This window comes from Microtus ochrogaster, unplaced genomic scaffold (genome assembly GCF_000317375.1).
Source record: "Microtus ochrogaster isolate Prairie Vole_2 unplaced genomic scaffold, MicOch1.0 UNK13, whole genome shotgun sequence".
Taxonomy (NCBI): domain Eukaryota; kingdom Metazoa; phylum Chordata; class Mammalia; order Rodentia; family Cricetidae; genus Microtus; species Microtus ochrogaster.
The window spans coordinates 4,176,756-4,195,164 of record NW_004949111.1 but is presented as its reverse complement, the minus strand read 5'-3'; the positions used below and the strand labels follow the sequence as shown (position 1 = coordinate 4,195,164).

Here is an 18,409-nt window from a genome sequence, read left to right as displayed (position 1 = left end):
CAACCTCCTTAGCCATCAGGGAAATGCAAATCAAAACAACTTTGAGATATCAGTACCCCATTTTTTAAAAATTTATTTATATTAAAAATTTCCACCTTCTCCCATTTCCCTCCCACTTCTCACTCCCTTTCCCTCTCCAGTCCTAAGAGAAGTTAGGGTTCCCTGCCTGTGGGAAGGCCAAGGTCCTTCCCCTTCCATCTAGGTCTAGGAAGGTCTGCATCCAAACAGACTAGGCTCCCCAAAAGCCAGTACATGCAGTAGAATCAAAACCCAGTGCCATTATCATTGACTTCTCAGTCAGTCCTCATTGTCAGCCACATTCAGAGAGTCTGGTTTGATCAAATGCTCTATCAGTCCCAGTCCAGCTGGACTTGTTGACCTCCCACAGTACCCCATTTCTTAATTGGGTTAATTAGAATTTTAATGTGTAGTTTGTTGAGTTTTTTATATATTTTGGAGATCAGACCTTTCTCTAATGCAGGGTTGGTGAAGATCTTACCCATTAAGTAGGATTCCTTTTTGTCTTATTGACATTGTCCTTTGCATTACAGAAGCTTCTCAGATTCAGGGAGTCCCATTTATTCAATGTTGCTCTTATTGTCTGTGCTAGTGGGGTTATACATAGGAAGTTGTCTCCTGTGCCCATGTATTGCAGTCTACTTCCCACTTACTCTTCTGTCAACTTCAGTGTGGACAGATTTATATTGAGGTCTTTAATCGATTTAGACTCGAGTTTTGTTCCTGGTGAAGATATGGATCTATTTTCATTCTTCTACAGGTTGACATCCAGTTGTGCCAGCACCATTTGTTGAAGATGCTTTCTTTCTTTCTTCCATTGTATACTTTTAGCTCCTTTGTCAAAAATGAGGTGTTCATAGGTTGGTGGGTTAATATCCAAGTCTTAAATTCTTTTCCATTGATTGACGTCTCTGTTTTTATGCCAATACTAAGCTGTTTTTGTTACTGTAGCTCTGTAATAGAGTTTGAAGTCAGGGATGGTAATGCCTCCGGAAGTTCCTTTATTGTATAGGATTATTTTGGCTATCCTGGTTTCTTTGTTTTTCCAAATAAAGTTGATTATTGTTCTCTCAAGGTCTGTGAATAATTTTGTTGGGATTTTGATGGGGATTGCATTGAATTTATAGATTGCCTTTGGTAGATTTGCCATTTTTACTATGTTGATCCTACCCATCCAAGAGGATTGGAGATCCTTCAATTATCTTTTGTCCTCTTCAGTTTCTTTCTTCAAAGCCTTACAGTTCTTGTCAAATAGATCTTTCACTTCTTTGGTTAGTGTAACCTCTAGTACTTTATTCTATTTGTGGCTATCGTAAAATGTGAAATTTCTCTAATTTCCCTCTCTGCTTCTCTATCCTTTGTGTATTGGAGGGCTACTGATTTTTTTTAGGTTGATCTTGTATCTTGCCACATTACTGAAGCTGTAGGAGTTCTTTGGTAGAGTTTTTGGGATCACTAATGTACATTATGATATCATCTGCAAATAATGAAAGTTTGACTTCTTCCTTCCGATTCGAATCCCCTTGATCTCCTTATGTTGTCTTTTTGCGATTGCTAGAACTTCAAGCACTATGTTGAAGAGGTATGGTGAAAGTGGACAGCCTTGTCTTTTTCCTGATTTTAGTGGAATGGCTTTGAGTTGTATATTGCTTTTATTATGTTTAGATATGATCCTTGTATCCCTAATCTCTCCAAGACCTTTATCATAAAGGGGTGTTGAATTTTGTCAAATGCTTTTTCAGCATCTAATAAAATGATATGTTTTTTTTCTTAAAGTTTATTTATATGATGTATTACATTGATAGATTTTCATATGTTGAACCAGCCCTGCATCTCTGGGATGAAGCCTACTTGATCGTAAGGAACAATTTTTCTAATGTTTTCTTGGATTCGGTTTGCCAGTATTTTATTGAGAATTTTACATCGCTGTTCATGAGCGAGATTGGTCTGCAATTCTCTTTCTTGGTGGAGTCTGTGTGGTTTTGGTATCAGTGTAACTGTAGCTTCATAAAAAGAATTTTGCAATGACTTTTGTTTCTATTATGTGAAACTCATTAAGGAGTATAGGTATCAGTTCTTCTTGGAAGTTCTCCTTAAATTATGCATTAAAATCATCTGGTCCTGGGATTTTTTTGGTTGAGAGTTTTTTTTTTTTATGACAGCTTCTATTTACCCACAACTTATAGGTTTATTTAAATTGTTCACCTGGTCTTGGTTTTATTTTGGTATATGGTACTTATCTAAAAACAAGTCCATTTCTTTTACATTTTCCCACTTTGTGGCATATAGGCATATGTAGTAAAACCTAATGATTCTCTGAATTTCCTCAGTGTCTGTTGTTATGTCCCCCTTTTCATTTCTGATCTTGTTAATTTGTGTGTTCTCTCTGTGCCTTTTCATTAGTTTGGAGAGGGGTTTTTCAATCTTGTTGATTTTCTCAACGAACCAACTCTTTGCTTCATTGATTCTTTGGATTGTTTTTTTGTGTTTCTATTTTGTTGATTTCAACCCTCAGTTTGATTATTTCCAGTCTTCTATTCCAACTGGGTGAGTCTGTTTATTTTTTTTTCTAGAGCTTTTAGCTGTCCTGTTAAGTCTCTAATGTGAGCTTTCTATGTTTTTTTTTTTAATGTGGGCCCTTTATGCTATGAACTTTCCTCTTAGCACTGCTTTCATAGTGTCCCATAGGTTTCAGTATGTTGTTTCTTTATTTTCGTTGAATTCAAGGAAGACTTTAATTTCTTTCTTTCTTTATTCCCTGACCCAGGGGTGGTTCAGTAGTTGACTGTTCAGTTTCCATAGGTTTGTAGGCTTTCTCGGGGTAGAATTGTTGTTAAATTTTAACATTATTCTATGGTTATCTGATAAGACATAGGTGGTTACTAAAATTTTTTTGTATCTGTGGAAGTTTGCTTTGTTTCCGAGTATGTGATCAATTTTCGAGAGGGTTCCATGAGATACTGAGAAGGTATATTGTTTCCTATTTGAGTGGAATGTTCTATAGATGTCTGTTAAGTCCATTTGATTCATTACCTCTGTTAGTTCTCTTATTTCTCTGTTAGGTTTCTGTCTGGTTGACCTGTCCATTGGTGAGAGAGGAGTGTTGAAGTCTCCTAGTATTGGTGTGTGGGGTTTGATTTGTGCTTTGAGTTCTAGTAATGTTTCTTTTACATATATGGGTGCTTTTATATTAGGGGTATAGATATTCAGGATTGAGACTTCATCCTGATGAATTGTTCCTGTTAATGAGTATAAATTGTTCATCTCCATCTCTTCTGATTGACTTTTGTTTGAAATCAATTTTGTTAGATATTAGTATAGCCACACCCACTTGTTTTATTAGGTCTGTTTTCTTGAAAAACTTTTTCCTAACCCTTTACTCTGAGTAAATGACTATCTTTTTGGTTGAGGTGTGTTTCTTGTAAACAGCAGAATGTTGGATCCTGTTTTCGCATCCATTCTCTTAACCTGTGCTTTTTTATAGGTGAATTAAGTCCATTGATATTAAGTGTTATTAATGACCAGTGATTGTTAACTCCGATTATTTTTTTTTTGGTGGTAGAGTATGTGTGTTTCCCTTCTTTGGGTTGTGCTTGTGGAGGGTTGTTAGATGTTTAAGTTATTGTGGGTGTTGTTTGGTTCCTTGGGTTGTGATTTTTCTTCTATTACTTTCTGTAAGGCTGGGTTTGTGGCTATGCATTGTTTAAATTTGTTTTTACCCTGGAATATCTTGTTTTCTCTATTGATGGTGAAGGAAAGCTCTGTTGGGTATAGTAGTCTGGACTTGCATCCATGGTCTCTTAATTTCTGCAGCACATCTATCCAAGGCTTTCATGGTTTCCATAGAGAAGTCAGGTGCAATTCTGATAGGTTTACCTTTATAAGTTACTTGACCTTTTTCCTTTGCAACTCTTAATATTCTTTCTTTATTCTGTATGTTTTGTGTTTTGATTATTATATGGCGAGGGGATGTTTTGTTTTTGTCTTTTTGTTATTTTTTTATCTTGTCTATTCAGTGTTCTTTATGCTTCTTTTAACTTCATAGGAATATCCTTCTTTATGTTGGGAAAGTTTTCTTCTATAATTTTGTTGAATATATTTTCTGTGCCTTTGAGCTGTAATTCTTCTCCTTCTTCTACCCCTATTATTTATAGTTTTGGCCTTTTCATGGTGTCCCAGATTTCCTGGATGTTTTGTGTTAAGAATTTGTTGTATTTGAAGTTTTCTTTGATCAGTGAATTTATTTCCTCTATAGTATCTTCAGCATCTCAGATTCTTTCCTCTATCTCTTATAGTCTGTTGGTTATACTTGTCTCTGTAGTTTTTGTTCGGTTACCCAGATTTTCCATATCCTGCCATCTCTGGGTTTGTGTTTTCCTCATTACCTCCATTTCAGTTTTCAAGTCTTGACCCGTTTCCATTACCTGTTTGATTGCTTTTTCTTGGGTATCTTTGAGGGATTTATTCACTTCTTTTCACTTTTTTTTAGTCTTCTCATCCATTTTTTTTTTTTTTGGTTTTTCGAGACAGGGTTTCTCAGCTTTGGAGCCTGTTCTGGAACTAGCTCTTGTAGACCAGGCTGGTCTCGAACTCACAGAGATCCGCCTGCCTCTGCCTCCCGAGTGCTGGGATTAAAGGCGTGCGCCACCATCGCCCGGCCTCTCATCCATTTCTTTAAAGGAGTTTTTCACATCCTGTTTAATGGTCTCTAACACTTTCATAATGTTACATTTAAAGTCTATTTCTTCTACTTTTTCTGGATTAGGGTGTTCAAGTCTTCCTGTTGTCTGTTTTCTGGATTCTGGTGTTTTCATGTTGCTTTTCAGATTGTTGGAGGAATTCTTGCATTGGTGCCTGCCCATCTCTTTTTTTCAAATGCTGTTAGGAGAGTCTTGTTGGCTTGGTCCGATCTTTGCTATGGCTACCTGTGTATTTTGGGGCTTTTCTTGGTCTGCCCTCTTTTATGTCCCTTCAGCACTGGAGTTGTCTCTCAGATCCTCTCTACCCTGAAGTAGGCTGTGGTGGTGGATATAAGGACCCCACAGATGGAAAGAAATGCTTGGGGGGCAAGCTGGAATGGGATAATTAGAGAAAGGCATTAGCCAAGGTGAAGCCGTCTGAATGGCCAGAATGTTTAGGGGATTTGAGGTGCCTGTGCTCCCTTTCTGGGGTGTCAGGGCATTCGATTTGGCACACACTCACCCCTCAGGATGGATCTTCTGGTACAGGATCAGGACTACTTGCTGGCCAGAGACTTCACAGACAAAAGGTCTGACTTGCTGGGTACAGGCTCAGCAGAACAAAGAAACTCCTGCAGCAGTTGCACTCACCACTTTGTCCCCAGACTCTCAGCCCCAAAGCAGGCTGAGTTGGGTGGATACTATGATCCCGCACATGGAAAGGGGTGCTTGGGGGAATCTGGGATAGAATAAGAAGAGAAAGGCAGTAGCAGGGGAGAGAAGCCCCCACTGAATGGTCAGAAACTTTAGGGGATTGGAGAGTTCCTGTGCTCCCTTTCAGGAGCATCAGGCTGGCTGGCCAGTTGGGCACACACTCACCCCTCCAGATGGATCTTCTGATATAGCATCAGGGCCACTTGCTGGCCAGGGGCCTCACAGACAATAGGACTGGCTTGCTGGGTACAGGCTCAGTGTAACAAAGAAACTCCTGCAGCAGTTGCATTCACCACTTTGTCCCCAGACCCTCAGCCCCAAAGCAGGCTGAGTTGGGGATCCTATGAACCAGAAGATGGAAAGGAGTGCTTGTGGGGAAGCTGGGATGGGATAAGAAGAGAAAGGCAGTAGCCAGGGAAGAGCCTCCACTGAATGGCCAGAAAATTTAGGGGATTGGAGGGTGCCTGCTCTCCCTTTCCTGTGTGTCAAGGTGGTTGGTTGGGCACACACTCACCCCTCAGGACAGATCTACTGCTATAGAATCAGGTCACATGCTGGTCAGGGACCTCACAGACAAAAGGGCTGGCTTGCTGGGTCCAGGCTCAGTGGAAAAAAAGAAACTCCTGAAGCAGTTGCATTCACCACTTTGTCCCCAGACCCTCAGCCCCAAAGCAGGCTGTGTTGGGGGATGCTTTGACCCAGCAAATGGAAAGTGGTGCTTGAGGGGAAGCTGAGATGGGATAAGAAGAGAAAGGCAGTAGCCAGGAAGAGAAGTCCCCGTTGAATGTCCAGAAAGTTTAGGGGATTGGAGGCATCAGGCCAGCCGGTTGGGCACACACTTACCCCCAGGATGATTTCCTCATATTCTTTACTGATTTATTTAATTCCACAATTTCCATTCTACATGAATTTATTTCAGAATTTGTTCATGTACTATTATAATCATTCTTCTGAATTTTTAATTATTTCATCTAATGCACTATCCTGGAACCCATTTTTGTAGAATTGATAGTTTCTGAGGTATTGTGTTGTCTTGATTTTCTTTCCTGTTCCTTCATTAGAATATGTATATTTGGTAATAGGCTATTGGCTGGATTCTTTTGTTTTTATACTTTAGTGACCTATATTCTTTAAAATGAAGTCTTTAAAAATTTATGTGTGATTAGACTGTAATAGGGCTAAGGTAACATTGTTTTCTACTTGACTGTGGCTGTAGCTCAATAGGTAAACTCTGATCCTACATTCTATTGGCATGTGTCTCAATTTTCAACACAACAGAAGAATACTAGTTGCAAAACACCCACAATTACTAACATAATATCTCTGTGAAAACATTTTGATTTTAAACAATGCCCTTTGAACTTGAGTGACTTTAGGTCTGTAGAAGAACACAGGTTATATCATGTGTATCAATACACATACACATGTGTTTCATCTACATAAGCACAGTGATAAAGTATATGATTGGGGATTTTTTATATTTCAAATGTGTCTGAAATATGAAAAAGAATGTACTAGAAAATTAGGAATCTATTTTTCTCATCCACAGATGTTATAATAAAAATTTCCATCAGTACAAATTTTACATATGTAAACCACTAGCATGTATTTTCTTCCACCTGCACTCCCCTAATTAATTTCTGTTACTATAAACATGATCAAAAGCCTATGCCTGGCCAAGCAGTTATGGTGAATGCTTTAATGTCAGCACTCAGAAGGCAGAGGTAGGTGGATCTTTGTGAGTTCCAGACCAGCCTGCTCTACAAAGTGAGTTTGAGAGCAGAGGATAGTTAGGACTGTTACACAGAGAAAATCTTTCTCGAAAAACCAAAGACAACAACAAAAACTTTTTCCTGAGGAGGCCATAGGTCTTAAGCACGAATCTGCTGATATTTTTTTCTAAATAAACACATAATCAGTGACATTCTAAATGTTTATAGAATAATGTCGCTCTCAACGTTAGCTAGAGAAGCTTCTTGTTGCAGTGGGTGGTTATTAATGTAGAAACCCAGAAAGCTGGTCAAAGCTCTGAAAAAGTGAGAATAAATGACTGTTGGCTGTTCAGCTGTATACAAGACACCATTCTGTTTTTATATGACATTGTCTTTTATCCTCCTTTCATATTGTTTGTCTTCTGTTTACTTTTATCATTGATCTAATACTATTGATACTACATTGATCTAACCCTATGCTTCTTATTTCCTTTTGATTCATACCCTTAATAACGAATGTTATTATGGGAGGTGTTTCTGAGACAGGGTTTTTTGTGTAGTCCTAGCTGTTCTAGAACTCACTTTGTAGACTAGAATGGCCTCAGACTCACAAAGATCTGTTTGCCTCTACCTCCCAAGTGCTGGAATCAAAGGTGTGAGCAACCACTACCTGGCATAACACCTTTGTATGAGATAGATAAATGCTTAAATATCTGAAATGTATAAAATGAATTTTAAAGGTGACTGTAATATTAAATTGTATTGCTAAAAGTGAAAATTTGAGTGTGTCACATAATAAATCATATGTTTAGTGGGTCACAATTGAAGAGAGTTGTACATAAATTTTTGGTTCATAGAAATCATGGGAAATGATCTGCATATAATTGATATTGGACTCAGAATCAAATACCTCATAAACTTGTTTCTTAAATGACAAAAGATCCCTGGTCCTCAGATTTTCAAAGACTAATAGAGAAATTCTTTTTAAACAGATCATCTCAGCACTTAGTAAAGCACTTATTATTTCTTGGACATTATATATGGAAATTAAAGTTACGTTTCCTAAAGTGGAGGCCATGTGGAGTCATTATTTCAACTCTCTACTCATTTCTGATAGCTGTTTGATGAGGCTCTGGATACAAATTAATGATAGTGTGTTTATACATGTTAATGCAAATCACATTTATTTGATAGATTGAAGTAACAAACCCAATTAAGAATCTTTTAGTTTGTGTATATTTAAATTACTAATTCTTATAATGTTCTACAGAAAATAACTAGTGCTTGAACGTAAATAGAAATTAAGAATCCCTTTTCCTATATTTTAAATCTGTAACAAATCTGTCTTGATTATAAAGTAGCGTTGTAGGGCCTATTGCCTCAACAGATTGTGCATTATCGAGGCATGAATTATGTATACTAACTCATATGAAATAGTAACTATTAATTGTAGCTTAATTTATGTCACATTATAAAACATTCTTGTCTTTATTCTCTCTTTTTTTGACCACTGCCATGGATGATACGACTATTACTAGAAAAATGTCTAAAGAATGAAAAGTGCTTGGTGATAATTTTGCATCTCTCATTTTTTGACTGAATGTTGTTGATATTGGATCTGTTCCATTTTTATAATGTTCTAGAAAAGTACTTCTTCATTTCTTGAACCCAAACTTCCACTTTAATTTCAGAATATCAAAAAGATGCCTACCAGATTTGGAAAAGAAAGTGAACAACTTGAATATGCTATTGATCGTGTTTTTGTCACAATATCGGAAAGAAGATTGGCACGTAGTCTATATGGCACTAATGAAGAGCCTCCTGATAGCGTTATTACAGCTACCCTTGAACTGGTTAATATTGTCAACATGATATTAAACATTCTGGAAAGGTAATTCCTAATATCTGATATTTAAACCCATGAAACAGTTGTATTTTCCCCTTTATTTCTTCTCAGAAATCTTAGGTGTGGAATAGATTGTATTTCTGTGCTTTCTTTTAAATATGTTTACAGCCATTTTATTGATTATATCCCTAGGATGATCAAGATAGTTAAATGGTTTCCTTTAAATTAGCGTATGACTTTTAAAATTCATTCAACAAAAGTAGTATTTTTAAATGAGGGTTCTCTTGAGTTCTCTTTATACATTAAATTACACTCACACTTTCAAAAAGGCAGTGAAGTTTATACAGTCTTTGAGGAATACTCAGAAGTTATACCAAACTAGTAAATGATCGTATCTGGCTTTTGCAGCAAAAAATGCTCTTTCCATGAGTATTAATTAAACTATGAACTTTTAGTTAACTTGAGTTAGTCCTGTTACTAAAATTCTATGTTAATAAGAAAAGACTAGTAAAATAAAACTAATGATTTATAATTTTGTTTTGTTAATAATATTTAATTAACACTATTAGTATGTAGATATCTATACTGTTGTTTTAACCAACAACTATAATATTTGTTCTATGTACAAATGAGTCATCTCACAGACTACTCTGCTATTGGCTTCCTCTTGGTATTATATTTTTCAGTTAAGAAAGATTAGGGAGAGAGATAGAAAAAAGATACTATGTTTTGATTGACATTTTATATTATATTAAGGTATATTATTATACCTTTATAATACATGTTACCTTTCTGAATCCTTTCCCTTTTTCAACTAATACTTGATTTTGAAACAATCTTATTCACATACATAAGGAATGAAGACAAAACTTCCCCAGGGTTTCAAAGAAATTTTAAATAATACCAGAGAAATTTGACAAACTTAGCAGTTACTTTACTCTCTTTATATTTGACCTTATTATAAGCACCTATCTACAAAACTTCTGAAAGAAATCAAGCACGGAAAGCATCCTCAAAAAGCAAGTATTCTGCAATACGTTGAATTTAAGGAAAGGATTATATTGACCCTAAAGTAAAGATAGCCATAAGAGGAAGTAATAGAAAGACTTCCCAAATGTTTATAGTCTGTTAAATTAACATTTGATAATTCAATTTATTTGGTTTTCCCATTTTGTTAAAGTAGTCAGATTGCAAATCTTGCATCATAGTATTAGTATTAAAAGTCACTCTTGCATTTTTTCACTGAATTTCCAATATTAAGGACATATTTACTCATCGGTGGAACCGAGTAACATTAGAAGGGTCTTGTTTGGTTCCCCCTGCATTTCACAGAAAACTAATCTATAGAAAATGACCTCAACTATGATACAACATTTTCAAATGTAGTATACCATCTTAGATTTGTCTTTATTGTAACAGAAAATATTAAATTTTTATAGTAATTTTTATTTCTATACTCAGGCTTAATAACTAGTGATGTCTAAGTAAGAGGGATTCATGTTGAATATCATATTTCCCTAAGTTCAAGACAAACTATACATTCTAAAATATAATATTTGTATTTGTATCAAAATGTCTGTGGATGAAAACTTCAAAAATCACAGTGGTATGTTACCCTGAGTATACTATAAAACATATCAATATCTTAAATTTCCTTTACTTTAAATTAAGAAATTTCAGAGTTCCTTGGAAAGTAATTATATTTTAGTGCTTTTGTCAGCACCTTATCTCACTTACTTTTTAGAAGATAGAAATACTTTTTAAAAATAGTAAGGGCTTAGACCAGGCATGGTGATGTATGCCTTTAATCTCAACACTTGTGAAACAGAGACCAGCCTGCTCTGCATACCAGTTTCAAGGCCTGCAGAGCTACATTGTCTTAATAAAACAAATAAACAAATGGTCTTAAAACAGTTGCATAGTGTTTGCTTACCAACTATCTTGTCAAAAAGGGTCAGCTAAAGTAATTTAATTGTTAATTCCTGCAGAAAATAATTGCTATTATTTATCCTAAATTATTTCTTCTTTCTATGACTCTAAAGTGATGTAATTAAAATGTGTTTTTTTTCATTATTAGTTATAATATTGAAATCTCAAAATGTGACATATTTTTACCTGGCTCCGCTTTTCTTAATCAGATCAATGTGTGAGACCTGATAATTATTTCAACTTTACTTTAAAAGGATTTACACACCTGATTAGTTATTTGTACAAAAAGACAATAAAATATGTTTGAGAACTGAAGTTAATTCAGGAATTAAAAACCTAATATTATTATGACCAAAATGATAAAATCTGGTTCTCTGACTTCTTCCCATGAATAATTTATCATTTTTGAAGGGTATAGTTATAAAAGGTTTAAACTTTAATAATGAGTTATTTGAACTATCTCAAATGACCTACAATGTATGAAAGATTGATTTATAAGTTTATAAGATAGTACATCATTTCAATGTTTTGTTACTGGTAGCAAGATATATTTTAAAGTTCATTATAGAAGTTTTGAGCTTTTGAAAGTTTTATATTTGTTATGATAACAAATGGAAACCATTGCATCTTGGTGATGCTTATATCATTGTGTTATGTTTCCATTTGCCATCTAAACTGAAAATAGTTTCATTGATTTGAGGTAGAAAAAATATAGAAATTCATTTTGGAGTAACATAAAATAATTGAGTACTAGTTGCCTAAACATAAGTACCTAAACTTATATTTTTAAGTAAATATAAATTGACCATTTTTATGGTGAAAATTAAGAAGTGTAGCAGAATTATGGAGTTAGTTCTTCTTGATCAAAAGTTTTGGCCTTAAAAATAAATGGGATGAAAATGGCCCAAGAATTTTGACCACATTTGACCCTGGATATATTTGCAGGTGATGGTCCTATAGAGCCTCACGAAATACTTTCATCATCTTAGTGGTAAAAGCTTAATTATAACTCTAGCTAACTCTTTTAAAAAGTCTTTATTAGAACTTTTAAAGAGGTAATTTGAATCTTTGCCCATGATAACAGTCTTTAGAAGTAGGTCTCAAAAATGGCATTTATTCAAACACCAGTCATTGTAATCTAAAAATTTAGAGGTATCTATAAATTTTCTTTCTTTCTTTTCTTGTTTTTACTGATTCATTGTGGGAATATAGAGAAACTCAGCACTATGGTGTTCTCTGGTTGGTTTTATATAGACAACCTCAAAATTATTGTCCATTTTGAAAGATATTGATTGCAGACTTTTAGAATACAAGGTTTTACAAAGGAAATACTCTACCACTGAGTTAAACCTCACTTTGTTCCTATTATTCAGTTGAGGTAGAAGATATTTTCCACACAAACTGCATGTTTTTGGGTTTTCATCTCATGGAGGCCTCACAGTAGTAGAAGGTTAAAAGCTATGTTAGATATAAATAGGAAGACCCAAACTTTTTATTTAGCTAAATCTTAATTTATCTTAAATACTTTTTTTCGTTTATGTTAAAAATAATACCAAATAAGATCATTTTTTATTTGTTTCATCTACTTATGAATAATATAATTTATATTTGGCCTGTCCTCCTTTTATTTTTATATAATTAGTCATTTACATAATAAGTAAATCGAGAGAAAGGAAATCTAGAAGATAAACCTCTTCAACCTTTAAACTTTTTTTTTTCAATAAATTGAATGTGGGAGTAAGTATAAAAAATTGTATTACCATCTCTCCCTCTTTTTAGACTATAGAAATATCACATTTATTAGTGTCTATTTAAATTTGTTACATGCTTGATATACTACTGTGATATTCTAGAATATAGCTATTTGCACATTATCTAAAACGCTCTATAATTTAAATTACAAGTTTCAGTTTCCTAAGGAATAAAATACTGTATTCAAAGAAACTCTGATTGATGGAATCTCTTTGTCACCCTTCCCTGGCAGGCCACCATTTGATTGCATGTCAGAATTTTCCAGTGTGAAAAATCATCTCATTAAACATATCACATTACTGAAACATTTCTCTGAACAGGTAAGACATAGCTTTGTTTTCTGTTCTCCATTCATATTTCTGATGCATTTACTTATGATGTTTAGTACACTTATCTTCACTAACATGCATACAACTTCTCTATTTTTTACCCTAATATTTTAACACTGAAATGCAGGTCTATATTTTGTTATAAGTATGTAGAATATTCAGTGACTCAATTGAGTTGTCACCTCAAATTCCTTTCCTATTGGATCAGAATTTGCCCTCATTGCTGAATTGTTCTAAAATACTATTGAGCTTATCTGAATCCTTCAGATGTTCTCTGTTCTCTAGTAAGGACTATAGAGACTGAATAATTAGCTTTATAATTCAGCCATAAAATATCTCACGTACTATATATCTTAAATTTTCTTAAGTATTTTTCATTTCTGTTAAAAAAATGAGTACCAATTGCAATTTTTTTTGAAATTTTAAAGTTCATCTATTTGTTGATAATCTAGGTAGTTTATATTTGATCCTTTTCTCTTTCATTCCTTTTATAACCCATTACTTGTATAGCAATTTAAGAGAAAGGAAATATTAAAAGTTAACCTACTCAACCTTTAGTCTTTTTACAATAATTTTAACACATTTTTAAAAAAATATTCCTGTTCAAATATATGTACATGTATGCCCCTTACATTACCATCAAAATGTTGTAGTTATTTCTCCTTAAATGTTTCATGTTTATTTCACTCAATATTAAGCTTTTCATCATACTGCCTGTCCCAGATAGGATTTACTCCCCTAGCTTTATCTATATTCAAAATACAGTTTCTCTTTTAAGGAATATTTTATTCACTCATTCATTTATTCATTCATGCAGGCATTCATTTGTATAAACTTCCAATTCACCTAGTCATCCCTATTAAAAAAAAGGAAGCATAGTTCTTATGCTTCCATTGGACACTAAATTTACATACATGGTAGCCAGTATTCAATAAATATCAAAAGGAAGAAAAGATAAGTTAGTTAATCAAAAATTTATTTTTGGAAGATATGCAAGAAATTGGTATACTATGCTTTGTTAGGTTATTTTAATTTTATAATCATTTGAAATTTTGTCTTATGTGTATACATTCTAGGAGACATAAAAGTGAAAAGAGAAATAAGAGAATTATTTCCTTCAAAGTTTAACAAAGCACTGAACTATTTAAACAAGTGAAACATTTAAATTTAGTGTTTATATGATATATTAACTGGATTTATGCTTCCCGTGGCCAAGTTTTATTCTACATCATTTTATATTGATTGTTAGCTTCAAAAATATAGTAAGTACTAAATAAACATTTGGTGGTAATCTAGGGATCTCTTATGGATCCAGCTGATTGGCAGACTGAGGCAAAAGGGACACTTGAGCTGGAGTTCAAAGCCAACTTGAAAAGCATGGTGAGAGAGAGAGAGAGGGAGAGGGAGAGGGAAAGGGAGAGAAAGAGAGAGAGAGAGAGAGAGAGAGAGAGAGAGAGAGAGAGAGATAGCGAGCACATGTGTGTGTGTGATGATTGAGCATCCTAGAAAGACTCATCATTACTGATATATTTTTCTATTATTTGTTTTCAGATTGGTTATACATGAGAATTTTCAATAATTATAGCTCAATACTTGGATGATAGTCAGTGTCTGACAAATACTGTTGTGTGGCATAAATACAAAAACTCTGATTTCCTTTTAGTTACACACGTCTTTTGTCTTTCTTCCTTTTCTTTTTCTTTTTTGTTTCTCTGTGAGTCTGGTTTTCTCTGTGTAACAGCCCTGTCTGTCCTGGAACTAGGTCTTGTAGACCAGGCTGACCTTCAACTCACAGAGATTCACCTTTCTCTGTCCCCCGAGTGCTGGGATTAAAGGTGTGTGCCATTACCACCTGGCATTCTTATACACTTCTTGTCAGGATAATTAAGTGTAGGGGTAACTAAGGGACAACTAATTTCTCTATTTCTGAATTATTTATTTTTAATTATTGATACACGTGTGTTTGCATATGTGAATGCCAGCAGTCATGGAGACTAGAGTTACCAGATCCTATTGGATCTGTATTAGCTTATAGGTGGTTTTGTGCTACAAGGTGTAGGAGCTAAAAATTGAGTTCAGGGCCTCTTCAAGAGCATTATGCATTCTTAACCACTGAACATTCTCTCCAGTACTTATTGTCTCTATTCATATGCAGAGAGGATTCAGATTTCTTCTTAACTTAACCTACTACCATATCTTATTTTATTGTGATAAAAGGATTATATAATATTTTATGACCCATAAAAATTCTCAAATTATGCTGCAAAGTCATACTGAAATACCATCTCACAAGAATAACTAAAACTTCTAGAGGAAAAAAAAAAGTAAAACTCCTGTGTGTTGACATTAGAACGGTGTTAAAGACAGGGTTTCTTTTTGTAGACTTGGCTGTCCTTGAACTCACAGAGCTCCACCAGCCTCTGCCTCCATAGTTCTTGGATAAAGGTGTTAGCCACGCCTGCAATCAGATTGGTGAATATCCTAACCGTCATCATAAAACCTTCAACCAGTAATTAATGGAAACAGATGCAGAGATCCACAGCCAAGCACTGGGCTGAACTCCTGGAGTCTAGTCTAAAAGAGAGATGAGGGATTATATGAGCAAGGAGGATCAAGATCATAACAGGAAAACGCAGAGACAGCTGACCTGAGCTCCTGGGAGCTGGTGGACTCTAGATTGACAGTTGGGGAGCCCCCTGCATGGAACCAAACTAGCACTTCTGCATGTGGGCAATAGTTGTGTAGCTTGGTCTGTTTGAGGGGCCCTGGGCAGTGGGACCAGGACTTATCCCGGGTGCGTGAAATGGCTTTTTGGAGCCCATTCCCTATGGTGGGATGCCTTGCTCAGCCTTGATACAGGGGTGAGGGGCTTGATCCTGCCTCAACTTAATGTGCCAGGCTATGTTGATTTCCCATGGGGAAGTCTTACCCTTTCTGAAGAGTGGATAGGGGGTGGGTTGGGGGGGCAATGGTGGGAGTGAGAGGAGAGGAGGGAGGGGAAACTGGTTTGTGTGTAAAATGAATAAAAAAGAATAAAAATTACCATTCAAGGCCCCTTCCAAAAAAGGAGAGCTAGCTGATGACTGGCATCTATACATTCATTACCCTCTTGAGTGTGGATGTTGTATTACTAGTTGCTAAAGTTCCTGATGCCTTGACTTCCCAGCAATAATGGACTGTAACTGGAATTGTGAACCAAAAAAACTCTTCCACCGCCCCCCCCAAAGGAACTGTGTTAAAGCAGGGTAGACTTTATAATCTGAAATCTCTTAGATAAGGGAAAGTAAGAGAAATATAATCCATTTTTGGTGCTCTTTTGACCTTATGAGATATTTATCCATTCCAAATAATATGCCAAGTAACTGAGGCAGAGAAGAGATTGAGGGGAATCTAAGGTTTGACCAGGGTTTTCATTAATCATATATAACTGTGTGGGGAACAAAAGGATATTGTTGGCTAGACAAGATTCTAGATGGGAGCAGTGATGGACCCACATGCTTGTTAAATCATAAAAGTACTAGCTAATACCAATATTAAAGGTTAGCTTTTAATAATGTTATTAAGCTGATCTGCCACTGTATTGATGGATAAAATCAAAAGTAAATTCTCTCTAAAAGACAATATTTATATGAACCTCTAATTATCTCCATGACTTCTCATACACAAGTGCTAGTATTAAATAAAGACAAAATAGAAAATAAAGATAAGGCAGTTAATTAAAATTAAGTTTCTGGAGATAGGTAATGACAGTAGAGAGGACAGTTATTTAAAAATTATTAAAGAGAAATAAAAAAATTATTAAAGAAGGACACTTGTTTTTTTTTTAATTTGCCATTATACAGACCTGAGAATAAATATCATTATAACCACACTTCAAGAAATCATAGAACTTATCTATAGAGCTAAGTCCACTTGCAAAATTGTTTGGGAGACTCACAGTGAAAAAACAAAAGGTTTCATCTTGGGTAAAAGTAGGCAAGGTTTGACTTAATTTTAGGTTCTCAGGGGATATCATTCAAGCAACAACCAAAGCAAGTAGTCTTTAAGTTCTCAGGTTAAAGTAAGAAATGCAGCAGATGTGTTTGCAGTAAAGGTTAAGGGGTACAGATATTAGCAGAGTTTAAGAAATAGCAAAGAAGTGTGTTCATGCCAGAAAAGGATTTGGGAAAGAGCATATTATATCAGAGAAAACGAACAGCAATCTACTTACAAGAATGGCGAGAAGATGCACAGCAAGCAGAATGCTGAGGTAGAGAGAAAAGGAGTAGGAAAAGGAAGAATGGAGCATGGAGGAAAGGAGTGGAGATGTAGTGGTCTCAGCTAGTGTTGTGGCCCTACTTGATTTACTTTATTGCTAAAGAAAAATGACCCAAGTCATGGCACCAGAAGATAAGGAAGGAAATAAGGAATGTCTCTAGTTATACCTTTCTCAGTCTGGATGTAGTGCAGGGGGTGGGGGGCTTGGACCTTCCACAGGGCAGGGTGCCTTGCCCTCTCTTAGGATTGGAGGGGGGTGGGAGGGAGGGAGGGTGTGAAGGAGTGGGGGGGGAGTGGAAGGAGTGGAGAGAGTGGAAATTTGGATTGATATTTTTTTTAAAAATCTAATAAAAAATAAAATTAAATTAAAAAAGAAAATTGAACCAAGTCATGGCACCAGAAGATAAGGAAATAAGGGTATGTCTCCAGTTTCTTATAGTCTCAACACAAGTAGCAGTCTTACTTCTTATACTATCTGAAGTGAAGGATTCAAAGACACAGTAATAAGATAATTAGTAGAGAGTTTAAATAGAGCAAGCAAAGAAGGAAGAATATATTCCTCAGAAAAAAACTATGCCAATCCACAAAAGCCTTGATCTTTTTTCCTTTTCATTTTACATACCAACCTCAGTTTCTCCTCCCTCCCCTTTTCCAGCCCCCCATCTCCCCACTCCCCATTCCACATCCATTTCTCAGATGGAGTATGCCAGTCCTTTTTGACTCCCTCAGGAAAGCATTGATCTTGATAGGCATGGAACTTATTTTTCCCTTCTTACTGTATATCTTTCCCTGTACCTCACCCAGAATAGGCACTTATAGGAAAGGGGTGTGCTTTTTTTTTTACAGCCAATCTGCTACAAGTAGATGTGTAAGATTCAAGAATATGTATAGGGATTTAAGTAACCTGAAGTTGAAGATTTTACTAGCACTCTGAACATGCTCCCTCAGATGTGAAATCTTGGAATTTGTTTTAATCTGATCTAGCTAGCATAGACTACTATAATCCATTGCCCCTTATATCTGTTTTTATAATCCTCAGCTGGCCTATTTGGAGTTAATTATCACTGTCTATATTTTGAACTCCGATTGACCATGACCTTTGTCATTATATTTATATCTTTTTTTTTATTGAGAAAAAAAATTTCTGCCTCCTCCCGGCCTCCCACTCCTCCC

At 35.3% G+C, this 18,409-nt stretch overlaps 1 protein-coding gene across 1 annotated transcript in view; it reads left to right on the top strand.

Moving 5' to 3' along the window:
* Nucleotides 1–18,409, top strand: part of LOC101997307 — a 453,400-nt gene that overhangs the window by 95,728 nt on the left and 339,263 nt on the right. Inside the window, exons 6-7 of the mRNA XM_026789039.1 lie at nucleotides 8,815–9,014; nucleotides 12,883–12,970. Coding sequence (XP_026644840.1) covers nucleotides 8,815–9,014; nucleotides 12,883–12,970 — 288 coding nt within the window. The remainder of the gene's footprint in view (nucleotides 1–8,814; nucleotides 9,015–12,882; nucleotides 12,971–18,409) is intronic.